Genomic DNA, 21,972 nt, shown 5'->3' on the forward strand with positions numbered 1-21,972 from the left:
TTTGACTTTTTTTGTGCTACTTTTGAATCATTTTCTTTTGCTCCTTTTTGGGTCATTTCTTGTGAAGTTGCTCATTACTTTTTTCCACGTTTTTGGAAAAAATCAAGCCAATTTGTTTGGGTTTCAAAGGGTTAAGGGATGTGCAGTAACACTTTCCTCAGCGTCACTCAGAGGAACATAATGAGGAAAAAGGGAACACCTGCACACTTACTCCTCGACACAGTTTATTCAAGACAACGTGGCGATCGTACTTGGATCTTCGTCAGGTCAAAATGATTTTTTGTGAATTCTGACTTGATGCAAGTGTGCAGATGTTACCTTTTTTCTCACGTACTCTGTTTTTTGATAGCCGTGCACCTATGTGATGTGTGTATGACTTTTATCTCGAGTAATATAATGCCCAATAAAGTGTTACTGATATCAGTTTGACGAGTTCAGATGATTTCTTTTGCTTCTTGAACATGATAACAAGAACACACAGTGTCGCTGATGTGAAGCACATGAAACCAGGATCAGCCGGTATACTGCGACAGTTTAAGTCCAACCTGTGCATCCATTAGCAAAAACAAAAATACCAGCATTAAAGAGCTGCAGAGAGACTGTAGATATGCTTATGAAAACTATTTACAACAACAGGCCCTACAGTGTTGACACTAGTGCTACCTGCAGAAATTTCGTTTTGACTGCAGTGTTTTTCTAGCTTCTGTTTGTTTATAGGTTTTATGTTTTTTAAATTTTTAAAGAATACTTCACGCACCCAAATGACCATTTCTATATCAATTATTCACCCTGTGTCACATTGTATTAATGAAGAAAACTTTGTTTTTCTCGCAATCCAAAACCAGAAAAAATAGGTGACGGCAAAACTATATCAAAACATGTTTTACAAACTCTCACACGACTCGTACCATATACGCCACATTTCAATGATAAAGCTGCAGTGCTCAGTACTTCCCAAACACATGCATTTACACTGAAAGGGAGCTGCTAGTCTACTGCTGCCTCAATCAGTTACTGTCAGTTATTGTTTGACTTTAATGAATCTGAACAAAACGTTGAAACGTTAAAGTCGCACAACACCACAAACAAACCGAGATCAAATTACGGTTTTTGTCACCTTCTTTCTCCTGAAAGTTTCAGTGCAGCTTTAAAGGTTTTAGTGAAAATAAATGTGTTTGGATATTGCAGGGGTTGTGTTTGAGTTTGTAAACAAATGTTTCGATATTGCTTTGCTGCTGTTCAACGTGGATCCCTATCACTTAAATTCATTGAGAATTTTCTGTTTTTGGATTCTTCATTTAACATGGAGGCATGTGAGAAAAAATAAAATCACAAACTCAATGTAACGGTTATGATAATGGTCATTTGGGGGGTAAAATATTCCTTCAAACATTTTCAAAATGTAACACTCCTTTCCTCTAAGTGTCACCGTGTCTCCTCCATATTCTTGACCTTAAAAACAGCAGTTAACAAGTCTTTTTCAAGAGCTGAAGACTACAAATCATGCAGCAAAGACATAAGTCTGCTGCTGCTGCTGTTACTTCCTGTTCCTGTAGGTGGTGCCGGTCGGCAGGTGTAGAAATGGTCAAATAGCTTCCTCTTGTGGAGAATTTGCATTCTGCTAAACGTGAATGTTTGTTTTTGAGTGAGTGAGTTATGGTCCAGTTCCATGACGTGCTTCACATCTTTAAAAAAAAAAAAGTTTGGGTTTGACGGTACCCGCTGACACAGTGCACAAAAGGTTCTCTTGCTGTTTCCAGTATGAATTTGGCAGGAATGCATGAAAATTAAGTAAATAAGGTGTTTCAATTCCTTATAAATTCAAAGTCCTCAACTCCTCCCACGAACAGTTACACAGTACAGACACACACACACACACACACACACACACACACACACACACTGAGAGATCCCGCACCCTTCAAACAAACAAACACCCACAACCGTCTGTAACCTTGTGTCAGCCGGGGCCTGTCCTGTCTCCCAGGCTGCAGCAGCCTGCAGTGTCCTCACTGTGAACGTGCAGCAGCCGCCGCTTGTTGTTGAATAACTGTTAAATATTATCCAGATGACATCGATACTGTTGGATGTGTTCCTCTCTTTCTCTTCCAAGTGCGACTGCTGCCGTGAAATCACCGCAGTTTGGTGAACAGAGCCTCCTGCTGACTGCTGGTCGCCCGCAGACGTCCCTCAGGACACCACAGGAGTCATGTCCCATAGCTGCAGAAAGACAGGAGACATAATCAGTTTGTCTGACTGCTTCTTAAGAGACATTTCTGCAGACTGTTTCTAAAAGTTCAGACAAAAATTAGAAATGAAACCATCATGATCTACATCTGCAAAACTTTAGACCAATGTCAAGTATGTTTATTTCATTACATTCTAAGTTTCTGGATCTGACACATATAACGTGTTAAATTAATGTAGCAACGATTCGTTTTATTGCTCCTGTCTCTTCAAGCTCCCTTCCTGAAAAAGCCCAGTCGGCTCTGAGTGGACAGCGTTTTTGTGCCTTCCGTATCTGCATTTCAGGCCTCTCTGCAGCATCATAGAGCGCTACAGTGATGACAGTTTTATTGTTGAAGGCCGACTTGAAAGAGAGTGTTGCCCTGGATCCCTCATCAAAAAGTTAATGGGATTTTTACATTGGATTTCAGATTATTGCAGAAAATAAGCTCTTTGGCAAATTTTTGAAATGTCGATGTAATTGCTAGAAGTGACACGCAAACGTTAGCCCATAAACGAACTACACCACGACCCCTTGACTTCATCGTCACCGCCCCAGCTGCCTTCTTTAAGACATGTAAAAGCTTTAAAATTCACGGGTGGGCTATTTACTGACATCTTTAATATCGTAGAGCAAAACATGAATGTCTCCTAAACTTGTGTTAACTACAGAGAGGAGTGCTAAAATGCAGAGTCATCTCCCAGGTTTTAGGACTTATTCCTGCAGCACTCTGTTGCAGTTGGGGAATGACTGTAACAGAGAATAGCTGCACTTTCTATGTTGAAAAATCACCAATGAAAGCTTTTACACACAGCTGGTTCAGGCATGAATATGATCTAAAATCGTTGCAATGTAAACACTAGCAAAAACATGCCTAAAAACAGATGACCATATAGAGAACTCTGTAGAAAGTATTAAAAAGCTTTGGAAAGAGAGCATTCAGAACAGTCTGAGGTTTTTGCTCCAAGGGATTACTGTATACATGTTCACCACATTATTTCAAATTTGTCCATGTTCAATATGATCATCTGTCACTGTAACATCATATAAATGACAGAAATTGTGAAAAAGCCCAACAGGTGTCCTTTTAACACGACAGGATACATACATAATGCACAGATGGGGGGTCAAGTGCGGACTTTCTGGCTGGTTTATCTGGTTTTAATAATGCTAAATATGAGATCAAAAAAGAAAAAAGGACAACAAACCTAACCTTCTCTGCAGAGTTAAAGTCAGCCTGCTCAGGACTGACCCACTAATGTTACTGTGTCCGCTCACGTCTTATCTGAGACTCGCGAATACAACAGATTCTGTTTGTTTCTGTGCAGACCTTGATAACCTTGTCGGTGCCAGAGGTGAGCAGATTTCCAGTGGTGGGCTCATAGTGCATGTAAACAATGCTGTGCTTGCTGTCGTGGAAGGTGGCTGTGGGCGCTCGACTGGAACACACAAAGGGAAACGCTGGTTACTTAAACTGTGCGAGCGCTCGGACAGCCGAGAGCACAAAGGATCAGTATGTGGACACAACAGAGGCTGATTGTTACTCACTCCTCGTCAGTGATGGACTCGTGGCAGCTGTCACACACGCGCACCTCGAACTCGAAGCCCATGAGGGGGATGGTGGAGCGTTTGGACGAACACTTGCCGCACACGGCCTGGCCGCACTTCCTGCAGTGGTGCTGAGGGACACAGGAAGGATGTAAACACGTCAGCTTCGATTAGCAACAGTCGCATCACTTACCGCAAATCTTTTGTAGTATCCTAGCAACCAGAGGTGGACCAGCATCATCGATTCGCAAATCATTTTAAAATTTACAACAAATGCAGTGACAGCATAGTAAATCTATATAATTAAGAAATATCTTTTCAATTTTTATTACTTTTAAACTAAATAATCAACTTTTTAGGTTCGTATCAATTTCCAGGTTTTTTTAAATTTTATTTTATGTTCTTTTTGTTTCTTTTTTTTTTTTTTACAACTAAAGCTTCTATTCAGGTTTTCAAATACAACTTCAAATATCTGTTTTTTTACCGTAAGATATCGTACGGTAAAAATAACGGTTGCATTTGGAAAAACTGCATGCATTAAATGTCTTTGCTCATTCTATATCACAGATATTGAAGAAAATAAGAACAGACCAGCAATTGTCCAGTCGTCCAGTGCTGCATTAATGGTGCCATCCTCAGTTGTATTTGGCTTTTTTGTGCCTTAAAGATTTACTATTTTTAAGAGCAAATGAAACCAAAACACTTCATCTCCAGAAACACCAACATTACTGTGAGATGTGTTTGGTCCCTGCAACAGAGAGTCCCAAATGATTGCTGTACTGTTGAAAAATGGCTATAACTGTGTCCATGAACTCTTGCACATGGACGCTTGAAATAAGTACAATTGTTTTTGAGATTAAGGCAATAAAACAGCTACAGGACATTTGCAGGCCATTAGTGCAAAAGGAGTTGTGTATGTTTCCTGGAAAGTCGTTTGGGATGATTTACAGGGTTTAGTCGAGCTACTGATCACTGAATCCAGCTGACATTTAAACTGTGTTTTAATGTTTAGTGATTTATAATACTGGAACTCATACAGAAGTAATATGAATGATTAAATGTTAGTAACAGGATGGCAGAGTACCTGTCGAAGGCCAATCTTCTTACTGTCCCACATCTGTTTGAAGTTCCAGAAGAAAGGCTGCTCACACTTCTGACACGAGTCACTGTCCAACCACTCTGGGGTCTGAGCAAACACACAGTTTTAAAATTACAAACTTCCTCTTTTTAGAGTTGCCTATTTCATATTATGACTCCAAATATTGAGACAAAATATATGTAAATAAAGCACAATTTAATACCCCTGAAAAAAAGTTATTGTCATATTTTTAAAACCTGGACATGTAAAGCAATTTTGCTAGATAATAGAAAAAAAATACTGTAGAACACAGAAGTCAATGTTATCATAGCTTCATAACTTCTTTGGGAAAAAGAGTGATAATAGAAATACCACAACATTTTTAGAAATATGCCTTTTGCCTTCTTCCTGAGTTGGAGGTGAATATCATTACTAAACCCTGCTTCTAAAAAAATGATCTTCCATATGCGTTTTTCTTTCTTTCTTTTTTTGATGCAGGAAAACCCCCTTAAAAATAAGCAATAGTGACTCCTTTTCCATTGCCAGCAGACAAGACAAGTGCCTTTAGGGTTTTTTCTGGTCTAGTTTGTCACATTCTGCATCATGAATGTGCCAGAAAACAGGTTAGTAAACAGTAGAAAGCAGCATGGAGGTCAGTGAAAATTTTATGGTAGATACGTCTTCTATTAATCTGTTATTTATTCAGTCACTTTTTTAAAACTTGGCACAACTAATTTTGAGCAATGTTTGAGCTCTGCTTGGATCGAGGTGGACAGAATTTTGTGGACGGAAAAGGAGTGAAAGTTAGCATGTCGACCAGATGTTGTCTTTCCATCACAGCCGAGCCGATCGGTGCTGGAGCTGATAAATACCCCTGACTACTGCAGAATCATTTGTCCTGAGAGTGATTCCTAATTGTAACCTTTCCAATTAATACAAAGCCAGATGTTAGTGGGTTGTTTGTCCAGTGGGAAAGGGACTTTAATCTCATGTCTCTGTATTAAACTCAGGATGTGAATAGCCTATATCGCCTCACTCATTAACACAATGTACTGTATCATATTTGTTAAATTCCTACACAACAGAAGAAAAAATGACTAGTTCTAGTTATAGGGGGATTTAGGCATTAGAACTATTTCTTGACAAAAAACAGTTTATTGATCCACCTCAACCCTCTGTGTCTCCTGTGAATTTGGGCAGAACAACAGAGGCTGGGGCACAACAGAGTGAAACTGAGGCACGATAAAAGTGACTCGGTATAAACAAAGAAGCTGTAAAATCCAAACTAACTGTGTGGAGACTGGCGGAGCTCAGAGGGAGAGGAGAGGGCTTTAAAGCCAGGCTGTGTGTGTTTGTGAGAGAGAAAATCAAAGATCATTCTGCTAATCTGGTGACTTTTCATGGATCTCTAAGAGAATTTGTTTTAGAGTGCAAGGGAGCGTAAACATCTGCACTTGCTAACACACTGATCTGTATCACAGTATCGCACGTGCGTAAACAGACCTGAAAACACACGGTGCTCATGACACATTCTGTATTTTACCAGTTTTTCTACACAATGAGTCACAGCTCACAGATTGAGTTTGAGTGTGTGTTTGTGCTTTGGGTTGATGTTGCTCTCTCTCACCTCTTGTCGTGTTACGTCCATGTTCCAGATGACCATGCCTCCATCTGCGCTGCAGGAGATGAGCTGACGAGTGTGCGAGGCGTAGCACAAGCCCTGAACTTTGTCACTGTGGGGATCGGTGAGCACACACACACACACACACACAAATGTTGGATAACAAATCAGGCAAGCAGCTGAACTAAAAAGTGAGGAGTTGGTGTCTCAGCATGTTGACATTATCATCAGTGGTTTATCTGCGAAATGCTTTTTTAAAACTTTGCACTCAAATCACACTTTGCAACAAAACAACTGAAAAAAGAACTTTTTCTTTTGTGACTTTGACAGTGTAACAGATGGCCCCTGTTCAGACTTTGCCGGCTTTAGACTTGCTGATATAAGCTTTACATATTGGACTCATTTCTGAGTAAAGACCCGATTTATTCTGTTATCAAAGTTTGAACGCATTCGTGGTTCTATGTGGTTGCCTATGAAATGTCAAAAAGAGTGAAAAATGTCCATCTCAAGTTCCTAAAACCCAAGATAAATCACTGTTTTGTCTGACCAATAGTTTAAAACCCAAAGATATTGATTTTGCAATGTTGTACAACAGAGAAGGGCAGGCGATCCAATCATTTGGAAAGTTGCAGCGAGCATATTTGGCAGTTTTGCTTAGCATAAAAGCATAGCTATAGTTTGATTTAGGTTTAGAGGCATACTGGTTTGCAACAAAAAAAGCGCGATTTCGCAATAGCTGCGACCTTCCTGCCAAATTTCAGCCTCACAATGCAAATACTGTAACCTCCAAAGGACGGGGAAATTTCTGTGGACTGCTATAAGCTATAAGGCTACTGGTTGCAGCTCCGTAACACAAGAACACAGAGAGCGTGATTCTTACTTGTGTCCCTGCAGTTCGATGGCCGTGCCTTTGCGCCCTCCGATGTCCCACATGATGATGGAGTGGTCTGAGCTGCCGGAGAACAGCACCCTCTGGACCGGGTCCCAACACAGGGCCGTCACATTACCTGGAGCAAAACGCACGCACGCACGCACGCACGCACACACACACACACACACACACACACACACACACACACACACACACACACAGAGACAGCAGTGAAACACATCAGCAGAACAAAGTCACTCTCATAAACAAAGGTCAACTAAGAGGGACGAGCATCAGGCCAAGGCCTGTGCACACCGCCCACATTGATACGTTTATGCACTGGGTTAGCTTCCCCCGCTTGTCACGCACTGGTTCTCAGAAGGCTTGTTTCATTTAGTTTTAACACTGTTTTTCCTCGTTAACTGGTTTCATGTGTTAAAGATTAATGTACTGAACTGATACTTGGAAATATCATCTGTTTGCATGTCGTCTCTTTCTAATATTTCAGAAGAAATATTTCAATAAAAACCTCAACGTGACAAAATATCCTTTCACTAAATTCAATATCTTTTATCCCCGCTTGTTAAACTAATTATAATGTTTCCTTATCCTTGAACTCTTTGTAGTTAAAGACTTTAAATCCTATTTAAGACACTGCAAAAGACATTTGTCACTGCCTGCATTGTTGAAACACATTTCAAAAACGCAGAAGATTTTCTTAAACATTTGGAACCACAGGGCCCCTAAATGACTTCTTAATTGGTTCAATAAATCTGCAATCTGCCGGAGAACAACAGCAGTTGACAGAGGCCACGAGCTTCAAGCATTATGCGAGTTTAATGCAGCTGTTGCATGAACCGTGGTGGTTTATGTGAGGAGCCTTTAAATATAAAAGAAATCTTTAAAGCACAAAGATTTTATTGTCCTCTTCCTTTATCCTTTTTTAACCACGTGATAAGCTTCTGTACCCGGCTCATACATTTCTGCAGATGTTTCATTAAGATGTGACATGGTTTAGAGAAGCCTATTTTGTAGATATAAACAATCACCAGAAGTGTTGCAAAATTCAAGTTTTAATCATTTGCATTCAGAATCAGCTTTTGTCTCTTATATCAGCAGAATAAAAAACAAGCAACCCACGAGGCAAACAAGGAAGATACTTATTTATTCTCACAAAGTAATAACGGAGCAGAAAGCAAAAACTATCTGAGATGTAGCTGCAAGGCAATTTAGGTAACCAATTATTTAGGGTTCATGAGACAACATCTGAATAAAAGCAAAAACCCAAAAAGCCTTATTTATTCACCATGTTGTAGCTCATTTACAACAATATAGCGTCATTAATGTGCGTGGTAGGGCTGCAAATAACGATTACTTTCAGTGTGGATCAATCCTGTGATTATGCTATCGATTGATATAATGATCGTTAAGTCTATAAAATGCCAGGAATCATTATAGTTTGACGTGACATTTGAAATGTTTTGTCTTTCTTGGACGACAGTCCAAAACCCAAGGGTGTTAAATTTACACTGGCAGAGAGATGCAGCAAATTGATCGACTGACTGATTAATTAATTCAGCACTAGTGTGTGTGTGTGTGTGTGTGTAGTACCAGTGTGTCCCTTGAAAGTGGTGACCAGGCTGCAGCTGTCCTGCTCCAGCTTCAGGATGGTCACCTGACCAGACTGGTCTCCTACGAAGGCGTGTCTGGTCTCCACATCAAACCTGGGACAGAATTAAGGTCAAAGTAGAAGAAACGGCGTCCTGTTGAAAAACAATCGATGCGCTCATTTGGATCTTTATCTGTTAGTGGACCAAAATCACACACTGCAATGTCAGCGCATCAGCTGAGCTACACAGTGGACTAAATGGTTTTATGGGTGTGTAAAACTATATCATGAAAGATTTAAGTCACTGCTCTTTGTAGTGGCAGTAAAGTGGACGACTGTTAGCTCTTCCACTGGCCGTTTAGTCAGAGTCCTCCTCTGACCTGGTTCAGTCACTTCAGACCAAAATCACGACAACACTGTCCGCACTGTGGAAAAGAAAAACGACTGCACAAGGAAAAACCTAATTCTGCAGTCCAATCTAAATCTGTCTCCAAAAAACAACAATACAAATGTAATTACTGGAGTTTCCACTTTTCTTTCTCTCTCTCTGGAAACCCAACATTATATTCTCTGTGTTGTTACCAGTGCTGTAAACCTATGACATTTTTATCAACTATTGACAATATTTGGGAATTGAGTAAAAACAGAAAAATGGATGTTTTATTGAAATAACATAATCTGGAACATGCAGATAGGGCTGTTTCCTTTCACAAGAATTACTGTTGTGCATATGAGAAATGTTAAAAGTTTCCCCAAGATGCCAGAATGGTGGCTGGTGTAGTGCAATAGAAAGAAAATAGTTCCTACATGAAACTGCTCACAACGAGGTCTGACATATCTCTTGAGTAAGCAGGTCATTGCTGATGAGTTTTGAGTTTTTGGTGATTTAAGTACCACAATATAAGTGCCATTCAGTTACATGGTATAAGAGAGAGGGCAGACATCTTTACGGCTGATATCTCCGACACTCTGCAACTCTGATAAATAGCACTACAGGTAAGAGGGAAAATATGCATTTTTAGATTTGGGGCTGAACTGTCCCTTTAACGTAAATTTCTAAAAGACATTGACTGTTCAAAATGTTACCTATTCACAAGCTCATTACAAACACATCACTGCTGTGTTCATGCCACAGGTTAGCATGAGGAGGCTAGCAGGATACCAGCAGTCTGATGACCTCACGGCGGGCTCATTGGTATGGATCAGTGTCGCTGCTGAGCACTCACATCCTTTCATCTGCCCATTACTGAAACCTACTCAGACGGTTTCCCTGACAACAGCATGACTGATGCCTATTGTTAGCCCTTTCCCATTAGTACAAACTAACTGGGAGCTAATCTCAAATCTCAATTGCCCTGTCTTCTGTTGCAGCGGCCTTAAAATAGACTTGTGTTGTCATAATAAAAAGCCGAGAGATTTTTCACAGTCTGCAGCACCAAAGATGGCTCGTCACTTCCCACTCTGTTATGTCCTCGGACTCCACTCCATTTAGCAGGAAGCTGAGCTGTCAAGTTCATCGAGCGCACTCTGAGGGCCAAGTGGCCGACAAATCAAGACAGCAAACAGGCCAGGAGGAGGAAGGGTGGGGGGGGGCATTAAAGGATACTGTAGTCCTGTAACCCAGGCGGCGGTGCGATACGTCCCCAGCTGCTGGCCGCTCTCTGAGCAGTGCCAGTTGAAGTTTTTGTCCTGGCCGGTGCTCAGGAGCCACTCCATCTCCAACACAAACAGCACCACCGTCACTCTGCCCTGATGAGCTGCAGGCAACGGAGAAAAAACACAGAAATCGCACACGATTTCAAAATCAATTCAGTCGCAGTGCAGGAGCCGACTCAGAAATCTTTGCTCAATAATTTTCAACATCTCTAGTATGCTGGAATTGCACAAAAATACACATTTAACAGCCTATTTTGGGGATAAAAATAATGTGTAACTGCCTTCTTTATGGAGAGATCTGACCGACAAATGAAGGGAAAGCTGCTTTCACAGTAAACACAGTCACTCATGAGACAACATGTGATGCGCTTCTTCACATAAGATCAGAGGAACACAAACCATGAAAGGTCAGCTATATGAATTACACTGCATTCATCTAAGACTCCATTTTTCAAAGGCTTATATGAGCATCCATACAATACAAACTCATCTAATGCAGTCTGCTCTGCAGAGGAGACGTGTAAAGATCGATCAGCGGCGCTCTGGTCCAGTTATTTCTGAGCGAGTTAAACTCAAAAGAAAGAAATGAATTATGAAAACCGCCAGAGAAACAAACATTCCTCAGGCTATAGTTTTCAAAGCCTTCAGCACACAGAGCTGAGCAGACTTTATCAGCAGTGAATTGTCCTGAAACTCCCTGGGTTACAACACATATACAGTGATAAATAATATGGTCCACTGTTTTCAAAGAAATGCAGAATTTTAGCAACTTTTAAGAAATAAGCTTTCAGAGCAACGAGGAGTAATGAGTACGGATGGGAATTGAGAAACGCTTTTAAATCCATCGGAAAGATCTGAGATTGGTCTGAGTTTGAGAGCAAGAGAGGAACGAATCTCTCTATCGATCCGCTTCTAGTCTTTGTGACCATTAGGGATGGAAATCAGGTCAGTTTCATACTTTAAAATACACTTGGATGTTATACCTGAAGGTACGACACAATGAATGGAAATGACGTCATTACTCGGTGTCCGCACGTATCAGACAGTCAGATTTTTGTCTTCAAAAGACCCTTTATGTCCAAGTACAAATAAAACTAAATTATATACATGATACATGGGCAATTCCAGGTTTATGGTTCTTTTAAAAAGGGACAAAAGAGAAGTTATAAATTGTTTGAATGGGGCAACCTATTGTGTCTATGTCAAGATTTTTATTGCATATTTTAATCATTCAATGAGATAGTCTCAGTCTCCTCTCTGGCACCATCACTAGGAGTAACCAAAATCAGACTTCCTGTCTATAGGAGCTGAAAGACCTCACGTATGTACAAACCAACAATCCTATGGTTCTCTTCCAGACATGTGTGACTGATTCATACACATACACACACACACACACACACACACACACACACACACACACACACACACACACACACACACACACACACACACACTTCCTGTCTCACCCTGGTAGGTGCTAGCTGGAGTCATCTTATTGTAGTCTTCTGACAGGATGAACTCCTAAAAGACAGGAAGAAGAAATAAATATTCACAGCGACAGAGGGCAGTGGATGAGGTTTTCAAGTTAATCTATGAATGGCAAACAAATTCTGTTAAATGATTAAATTATAAATATAATTTCAGTATGTACGTAGTAACACTTGAACATCACACAAGCCTTTTGAAAAAGTCTCAGCTTTTCTAAAAGCGTGACTGTGTAGGTGTTCATCCTGCAGACAGATAAAACATCTCGTATCTTTCTAAAAACACAAATACAAATTACTTCTGTGAAAAATAATGCAGGCCTTTGCATGGGCCTGTGAAAAGAAGAACAGCTCTTGGTCTGACGGCATATTTCCTCTCAGGCCAACGCCCACGATAAAACACTTAACTTACAGTTTTAAGTTTGCTCTGAGATGAAAATTCTTGAAAATGTTTTGTTATTGTTACGGTCTGACTTTGTGTTTGGTCAATTTGTTCCAAAGCAAACAACTCCCACTGTGAAATTCTCAAACAACTAAACAAAAAGTGTTTAAAGAAATGCTGCATCTCAGAATAGACTGGGCTGTACTGTGTTGTAAAGGCCAGTCTGGTACATTACAGTACAACTGAGTGTCAGAGTAGTCCTTTTTTCTTGATAGTTCAACGCGACCTGACAAAGCTCTTGTTCCATTTAATAAGCAGGAGAGCAGCCAACAGCCAAAATACATACAGTCAAAGCTGTCTTCCACTTTATGTGCCAAAAGGTAGATGGTAAATATCACAAGATCTTCCTGCAAACATAAATACAACCAACAGAGACGACATGCAGCCTTCAAAGAAAAGCAAACAGTCTTCAGCTGAGTGAGTGTAAAGAAAAAAAGGCCGGAGGGTTGTGTTTGGACTCACGCAGATACTTCCAGTGTCCATCCCCACGGACAGCCGCCTGGTCTCTGGGTTAAAGGACATACAGGAGCACTGAGCTGGAGGCACAAAGACATTCAAGAATAATAGTGAACACTGTGCCTCAATGTGTGCGTGTTATTGTTAGTTTGGGAAACTCTCCAGTCTAAATTGCTATTTTTTTTACATGTAGACAAAAGCCACAATGTTTTTTTTTTCAGTTTGAGAAAGTACAAATCTCTAAAGAACCTCCTCTGGTTTGGCTGATATAATGTAGTGAAAATAACCTCCAAAATTCATACACAGTAGATAATTTAGACATTTCTGTCAAAGAGAAGATAGAATAGAATAAAGCAAAAAAAAAATCTGTGTTTTTCCCATGCTGCTCATCACGGAGAGTCTGCTCACAACTGTGACTGACAAGAAAACACGTGTTTGGCTTATACTCACCTTGCACCAAACAGCTCATTCTAAGTTAGCGAAGTTTCAATTTTTAATCCATTTTTCCTGATATAAAAACTGAATCTTTTTTTCAAATAAAAGAAACACTATAGTAGTGATTACTGTTTCATCTTTTGCAGTTTCACTTTTTCTATTAGTGAATGACAACGTCTAATATACGCTGCCTCTGGCGCTGTTGTTGCAAGCTGCAGATCTTGCTGATGGCAGCATGGGATTTCCTTCAGTTGCACAACTATTGAGAAACAAGGACAAAACAGTGTCACAGACGTGTAGCACTGCAGCACTACAGAGAGGCGAGTGAACCATCCTACAGGAGCTCAGGCGCTGAATCTCATTTCAGGAGCATGTAAACGCCACGCTGTCGTGTCATCCCGAGCAATGGAGTCTGTGTAATTCATTATTTTGGTCGTGATGGGGAGAGATGCTCATACAGAATTAAACCAAACACAGAGGAAGAGTGAACAAAAACAGGAATGAACAGGCTTGCTCCAAGACATTTGGATTTACTCATACATATTTAAAACTTATTTGATTACACTGAACAAGCCAATCATTCAGCTTATTCAAACACAGTCGTTGCCTTTGTTTTTAGGTGTTGCATTTAAACAAAGGTCATTAATCAAACAGTATAAACACAAAAAATGTACATACAAAATCAAATCAAGCTTATTTATAAGGCACACAGGTAAAAAAGCAATCAACAATACTTACTTGACATTGTGTGGTAGACACTGGGCCAGTACTGACCGCTGTCTCTCTTCAGCCATACCCGAATCGTCCTGTGGGGTGAAACCATAACGTTTTGGCGAAACACTTAATTCTCAATGGTTTGTATTCTGCAATAACACTGCGAAAAGATTTCTTTAATAAACACAGTTTTATAAACACAGTTTTATTGTAAAAATTATTGTATTTCTTAATTAACAGGATAATCTTATTTATTAACCCTCTATGGTACTATGTACAATTTTAGGCCTTTTACACACACCACACACACACACACACAACACACACACACACACACACACACACACACACACACACACACACACACACAGTATATCCCCAGTTATGATGCAAAACTCTGATGAAGAGGCAGGACCATAAGGAACCAATAGCAGTGTTTAAATTTGTCACATGGCTCTCTGGAGGCCATGCTGAATCCCTTTTTTTGCAGACTTTCTAACAAGGATCAGCTCAGTTATTTGTTCCCACACAGATTGTCTGAAAATGTCATTTCCTGTCCCTTTTCAGTCTGGAAAAAAAAAGATTCACAGTGATATGTGAGTAAAGCTTAATTTCTAACAGTATAATGTACTTTATTTGCTAATTCAGTAATGGAAACTTGTGAAAGTGCAAAAGCTGCCTTGAGGCAACACCACACCAGTATGGATTCACCATGACATTTGGTAGTGTGTATTTAGGTATATATGCTGTTCAAAGCATACCAGTCATCATAATTTTAAATCTCTACAATTTAATGTAAATAAATTTGATGTTAGTTGTGTCAAGAAAGACACAGGAGACTGACAGACACTCATGAAACTGAAAACAGCATTTAAATGAAGCACCAATGATCAAGCACTGGAATTTGACACAACTTTCTTATTTTGCAGAAGGTAATGTTAGTTTGTTTTGTTAAATGGTTCTTGCAAAGTTAGATGAAATATTCCAACAGGTTGTTCCACGATGGTATAATGTTGTCTGCAGATATGCAGTCTTATGAAATGAATTATTTTCTAATGTTTTTACATTTCAAATGGTATGCATTGTAACCTATTGAGGCTATTGAGTATTTTGCATGTGTTTTTCCAACAAATTTACTTCAAATTTGAAACAATAACTTTATTTTCCACTACTTACCATTATAGTACAGTGTTGCCTCAAGGCAGTGCACCCCAAAAATACCCCCCAGAAATTGTTCTCTTAAAAATTTCTTTAGATTTTGTTTATTTGGTCTATTTTATGACAAAAAAAACAAACCTTTTTTCCCAACTGACATCATAATACCCACCATAGATTAAGAAAATACAGGCAGAACTCGTAGATAATATTCTCATTAATTCAGAAAAACAAGTAGACTCCACATTAAGGAGGTAGGAAATACAATTAATTGAGGCAATGGTGTTTTGAATTGATTGACACCTCCACAATAATATTTGCTGTCCTGTTAGTGATAAATAAGTTATTAAGTGAAACTTAACTCCAAACCTTCATGGTATTCTACCCCTCAGATATGCACTGGCTAAGTCATGGGTCAGTTCAGCTGCAGTTCTATTTGCTCAGATCTGATGTTGACCGTTTTCGGAAAAGGTCACTGAACTGAGCAACTCTGAGTGGTTAGCAGACGTCCATTTTTAGTTCCTCTCAATGGCTGTCTGAGAACACTCTACAAAAGCCAAGAAGCAAGAAAAATGTGGGCTTACACTGAAGTTATGTGCTATAAAGCTTTGACTTTTTGGGAGGTAAATTAGTTATCCAATGCAGCACATTTCCTATCTCATGCTGGAAATTATCTTCAGGATCCTAAACGCCAATATTTCTGTAAAACTGTGGAAATATTTCATCAGTCAGTTTTGAAATGAGATATGTAGAATGAAGTGATTTTTATGAAATAGCCCTATTTTAAGCTCAGATTTAGTTATGTTTTCTTCTCACAGAAGTGTTCGTTCCATATAATGTGTTCAAGGACTATTGGAAATTTGAAAATCCAATGATAATTTTCCATACAAATGTGGAAATATTTAATAAGTGGTTTCAAGATTTCTCTGCCATTTTGAAAGGCATTAACCTGTTTACAATCCTGTCTCTGCTAAAGAAACACAGGAGGAACTGGAGTTGGAGCTTTCTGAAATGATACTCTCTATGATGATAGTCTCCAAAGTTATGTAAGGTTCCTGCAGCTTAAGGCAAAGTAGATTTAAGACTTTTTAAGAATTTTTCATTGCCACTCAGAGTGAAGTTATGGCTAGTTTTCTAATAACCAAAATGTAATGGGGAAAATTTTATTTTGCAGACAATTTTATTTTGCTCAAATGTTTATTATAACAAAAAAACATTCCTTTTTTTCTTTCTGTGAAAAAGTTAAGATAATCAATGTCAAATGTTGGGTCGCCAAAAGATGTAATGTTTGATATAATTGATTTATTTATTTGCATAATAAAACAAAATACAACAAAAAACAGGAAACAAGTTTTGCTGATATTAAAAAAAACCTAGAAGCTTAAAGAAGTAATCCAAACTCTAACTATTTTAAGCAAATACAAAAACCCTGTAAGCAGTAGCTCAGTTCAGATTTTCAACATTTTCCTGAAAGAAAAAATAAAGTTTTATGAGTAGAAATCATCTAGACTATACCATATTTGTGATATATTTTTACTTTTTCATTGTATTTTTTTTTAAATTTTATATTCAAGATTTTTGACTGGGTTCTTGCGTTTTTTCTTTTTTTCTTACAATGTTTATTTGGACTGTTATGCGCCAAAATACCAAGGCAAATCCCTAGTATTTGAAAACCAACTTTGTCATAAACCTGATTCTGATCCTCAATATGAGCAATTCAATAAAACAGAACATGAATGGGTAAAGTCGCTGAGATTACACAGGTATGACAGGCCATGCAACCTTTGAACATGTGGAGATCACATACGCCCTCAAGCATTTGCAGATGTCAATAGACTGGAAATACATACTTGGCAACCAACAGAAACACACACAGACAGCCAGCCTCAGGCGTGTGTTAGACTGGGAGAATGAGGGGAGAAATGAAAGTGTTATTTCAACTAGTGACCTGTTTTGGGTCTTGAGAAAGGTTGAGAAACTTTGTTTTGGAAGGCAGACTCATGTTTAACTTGCTCTTTGTGTCATAAAATGTCAAACACAAATAACCCAAACTGCTTAGAGACTGTTGTTTATTTGTTAGGGGGGGCTGGGTTTAGACTTTGTTTGTTTCCCCAAAGCTACAAACATTTTTCCTTAAGCCTCCCTGAGTGACTTGGAAAAATGCATGACCATCACTCCATCAAAATGTAGTTGTTAGATTTTTAAAAACTTACTGTTTGATATTTGAAAGTTAAAAGTTGAAGATCAATTCCTGGAGTTTTAAAATTAAAATAAAAAAAAAAAAACACTTGTCATGCATGCTGGTTAATTGGAACAAACGACTTATTTTTGCCAAAATTTTCATTAAGATGTGTAAAATAAACTGATTTTGATGATTATTATTTTTACTCAGATTTGATTATGTTTTTGTTTTTTTCTGACAAAAGCAATTGTCCCACATAATGTGTTCAAGGACCATTGGAAATTTGAAAATCCAATGATAATTTCTGTTTGTTAAGTTTCTGGCTATAATAAATGGTGTAATTTTGGAACATTTTAAAGAAAACATGCCCTCCAAACCTGAAGGCTTGTTTCCTTTAAAAAGGGAGTAAACTAAATACAAAGTATGCGGTTTCTCTCAGTAACTGTAACTAATTAAAATTACATTCATTTTGTAACGTAATTGCTGTTTTCTAACAGCATGGCTCATAAATTATGAACAGTCCCTCAAAGAGCTTTTGTTTTCCTGAATGGGTTTGTTTTTGATAGCTAGCACGCTAATGTTAGCAGCTATTAAATGACCATAACAAAGAGTTAAATTTGAAAAATTGTGTATTTTTACATAAGTGTGTTGGTTAACGATATAAAAAAAGCCAAAGAGCATAGTGTAGTTTATTAACATGTAACATGCTGATATGACTAATGTAAGTCTAATAACAAAATTTTACTTATGTTTCTTGTAACTGATTACAATTACATTTAATTTCTAATTTAATTCTTAGTTTCTTCCAGCACTGCTCATAAATAACTGTCCCTTAAAAAACTTTTGTTTTCCTGAATGGGTTTGTTTTTGATAGCTAGCATGCTAATGTTAGCAGCTATTAAATTATCATAACAAAGAGTTAAGTTTGAAAAATTGTGCATTTTTGTGTGTTGGTTAACGATATAAAGAAAGCCAAAAAGCATAGTGTAGTTTATTAACATGTAACATGCTGATAGACTAATGTAAGTCTTATAACTACAGTTTAATCATTTTTCTTGTAACTGAATACAATTACGTTTATTTTGTAATTTAATTACTGGTTTCTCCCAACACTGCTCATAAATAACGAACAGTCCCTTACAGAGCTTTCGTTTGCCTGAATGGGTTTGTTTTTGATAGCTAGCATGCTAATGTTAGCAGCTATTACATGTTTATAAACAGGAGTTATATTTGCAAAATTGTGTATTTTTACATACGTTAAGTGAATCGGTTAACGTTATTAAGAAAGCCAAAGAGCATAGTGTAGTTTATTACCATGTAATACGCTGAAATGACTCGTGTCAGCTGACACTTTTATAGAAACGTCGCGGTGTGTTTTCAGCTTTAACCGTTGGTCTGATTCTACATACCAACGGCTGAGCCACGAGCGGTATAAACGTTAGCTTGATCAATGACTGACAGGAGAAATCGATCCGGTGAAAGCAAGAAAAGCGACCGTTACAAAAGAGGATTTGGATGTTATTTTGTAGCCAAAGCTTACCTGTCCTCGGACACGCTGATAACACCGTCTTCCTTGGGAATGATGACCGCGGTGCTCACTACATCTTGGAAAGCCTCGATTTTGCTCAGCAGACATGGCTTCCGAGCCTGCGGTTGGGGCTGGATTTCGGCCGCCATGAGTCGGTGGTGCACAAACCTCCGTCTACGGTTCTGGCTCCGGGAAACATAACCCTCCCCCGGTCCGACGGCGGAGCCTCGGCTACGCGCTGCTTGCTAGCTGTCAGCAGGCAGCACACGGTGTTGTGACGGCGGCCAGAGATGCTGCCTGTCAGCTGACACACACACACACACACACACACACACACACACACACACACACACACGCACGCACGCACGCACGCACGCAAGCACACGACACACAAAGCGTTTCCTGTCAAAAAAAATAAAACTTCCCATAAAACCTTTGCTGTTGTATTTTCAAAACTGAAGCGTCATCTCTGATTAAGATTTTGTAAACTTTTTTTTTCCCAGTCTAGTGTAACTTTCGGCTCACAAAATGAGGTTTTGTGTTGTTGTTTTTTTTTAAAAGTAATAATAATACATTTATTGATATAGCCCTTTTCTTGACAAGTCTTCAAAGTACGTCAAGGCTACAGAAAGAACAAAACAGCAGATAAATTCAAAAACACAAGAAAAACATACAAAAAAGCACCCATGGATGACAAAACATCATAAAAAGGCAAGAATTAAAAACCCAACAACATATTAAATAATCATAAATGCTGTACTATGACATTCTCCTTATTTTTTTTGAATGACAAAGGCAACTGTAACATTTGTATGATTTTTTGAACGACATGCTATACTATACTATACTATGACACTTTTCTGATTAGAAAAAAGACATACTGTACAAAAATAAATAAAAAAGATTTATTTAATTTATTATTATTATTATTTATTTATCTTAATGTATTTTATTGGGATTTCATTTTTATTTCACTTAAATGTATTTTATTTATTCATTTTTTTAATCATAGCGCAATCCAGGAAGATTTTTGCAATAACATTTAAAAGTGTTATCAGATGAATCTTAAATTAATAAAAATTAAATGGTTGCTAATTTTTTATATTTATCAGCCATTTTCTTGAATGACACCCTTTATATGAGCAATTAATGGCATTTATTAAAGAAGTTCTCCAGTTATTTAGGAGATACTTATTTAGGATATATATATATATATATATATATATATATATATATATATATATATATATATATATATATATATATATATAATATATATATAAGACCATACAAAGGGTTGGTCAGTGGTCAATTGATGCAGCAAGAGATTGAGATATTCAGACCTTTAGGCCCTATTGGTAAATTCTAAAAACACTGGAACCTAAATTTCCCAAAAATGCACCTTTAACAATTTCATTTGATTCTCCCTTCAATTCCCACGTCCTCCAACAAACTGCACACCCCATGTTTGTGACACAGGCCTCCTGTTAGGAATTCAAAGTCTCTGAACTCAAGCTGAGTTTGGAGAGCCCCCTCCAGAGCAACAAAAACACAATAAAGCTGTTGTGACAGTAGAGTGAACTGAATTTGATGTTTAAAGCTGGTAGAGTGCTCTTTTAAGTAGTGAATAAATCATTTCCTAATGCTTTATAAATATGTTAAAAGCCATAAAAGAAACATTTGAGCTAGACTATAGGTTCTGGAGAATCCTGCATTATGACATTCCTGCTTTAGATCACTTGGCTTTTGGAAAAGGGCTTCATTATGGAAAAATATCAATTAATTAACAACTTAGTTAATTAACAAATAGTCTTAGTTAATTCACAAATAGCCTGTAGATCTGATGGGATACTGTAATTTATTAATAGGCTACTTGCAGTTGCAGATTACTGACTGGGAAATCTCTGAAACCTTTTTAGTGACTTTACCAACAGAAACAACATAAAAACAAGACAAGACAGGACAGGACAGGACAGGAGAGGACAAGACAAGGAAAGGCAAGACAAGGCAAGGCAATGGCCAATGGGGAAATTTACATTGTTACAGCAAGGTGTGTAGCTACAAGATAAGCAAGCAAAAAGAATAATATAAAAGCAAATCGAACAATATAAATGGTAGAAAAACAAGGTGCAGTAGTAAAAATAAATTTAAAACAAGCAAAAAAAATTGTGCAATAGTAAAAAAAAACAAGGCGCAAACTCAACAGTTTTACACTAATTACACCTACACATAGAAGATAAAAATAAACACTAATTCTCATGAAACTAAAATAACAATTTACTGACATAAAATGAGAAACTTGTGGTCTACTAAAATTTGTAATTGCATTATTACTCAATATAAACCAACAGCCATATCTTTACTAACAGGCCTGTTGTATCTAAACACAGCTACATGAGTCTTTATTCAAACATCATAATGAGACTTTCTCACTTGAAATCGACTGAAAATATATTATTTTGAGAGTTGGTGGCAGGTTTCCAGCTGATTGATAAACTTTATAATCCCCAGTTTAACCTGCTGTGTTCAATATAGTGAATAAGACCTGCAACCTGCTTTTATATGAAAGGCAATCAATATGAAGTCTCTTTTCAGGTTGTTTTTAAGTAACTTGACGAATTTCACTGACATATCAACATAGTAGTCAAGTCTCCATGACAACAAAACGTCACACATCCGGTTATGACTTTCACGGTAAAACCCTTATTGAAAATTATGCCTGTTTTTGTAACGTTTTTGATCCAAGCAACGTGTTATTGTGAAACATATAGTTGATACACGTTAGCTATTGAGATGGCGTGTGTTCAAACTAAGAAAACACATATTTGTGACACACAATAGCCGAAGAAAACACTTGTAATAGGTTGTTTACAAAAAGTTTTGAAACAGGAAGAGAATTATTTCCGGTCTCATTTTTTTTAGACTTCAGAATAAAGGTCTAAAACTAATGAGGTAAGTGAATG

General features: G+C 38.0%; 1 protein-coding gene across 1 annotated transcript; it reads right to left on the reverse strand.

Moving 5' to 3' along the window:
- Positions 1-832: 832 nt before the first annotated feature.
- On the reverse strand, positions 833-19,307 carry wdfy2 (WD repeat and FYVE domain containing 2). The gene is made up of 12 exons (XM_042494883.1): positions 19,022-19,307; positions 14,169-14,236; positions 13,002-13,075; positions 12,080-12,134; positions 10,561-10,711; positions 8,957-9,069; positions 7,355-7,481; positions 6,481-6,586; positions 4,860-4,961; positions 3,776-3,906; positions 3,558-3,666; positions 833-2,220 (listed from the first exon to the last, which is right to left on the reverse strand). The coding sequence occupies exons 1-12, from the start codon at positions 19,156-19,158 to the stop codon at positions 2,191-2,193; spliced, it is 1,203 nt and encodes a 400-aa protein (XP_042350817.1). The 5' UTR covers positions 19,159-19,307; the 3' UTR covers positions 833-2,190.
- Between the last annotated feature and the right edge of the window lie 2,665 nt (positions 19,308-21,972).

Source organism: Plectropomus leopardus, chromosome 10 (assembly GCF_008729295.1).
Source record: "Plectropomus leopardus isolate mb chromosome 10, YSFRI_Pleo_2.0, whole genome shotgun sequence".
Lineage (NCBI taxonomy): Eukaryota > Metazoa > Chordata > Actinopteri > Perciformes > Serranidae > Plectropomus > Plectropomus leopardus.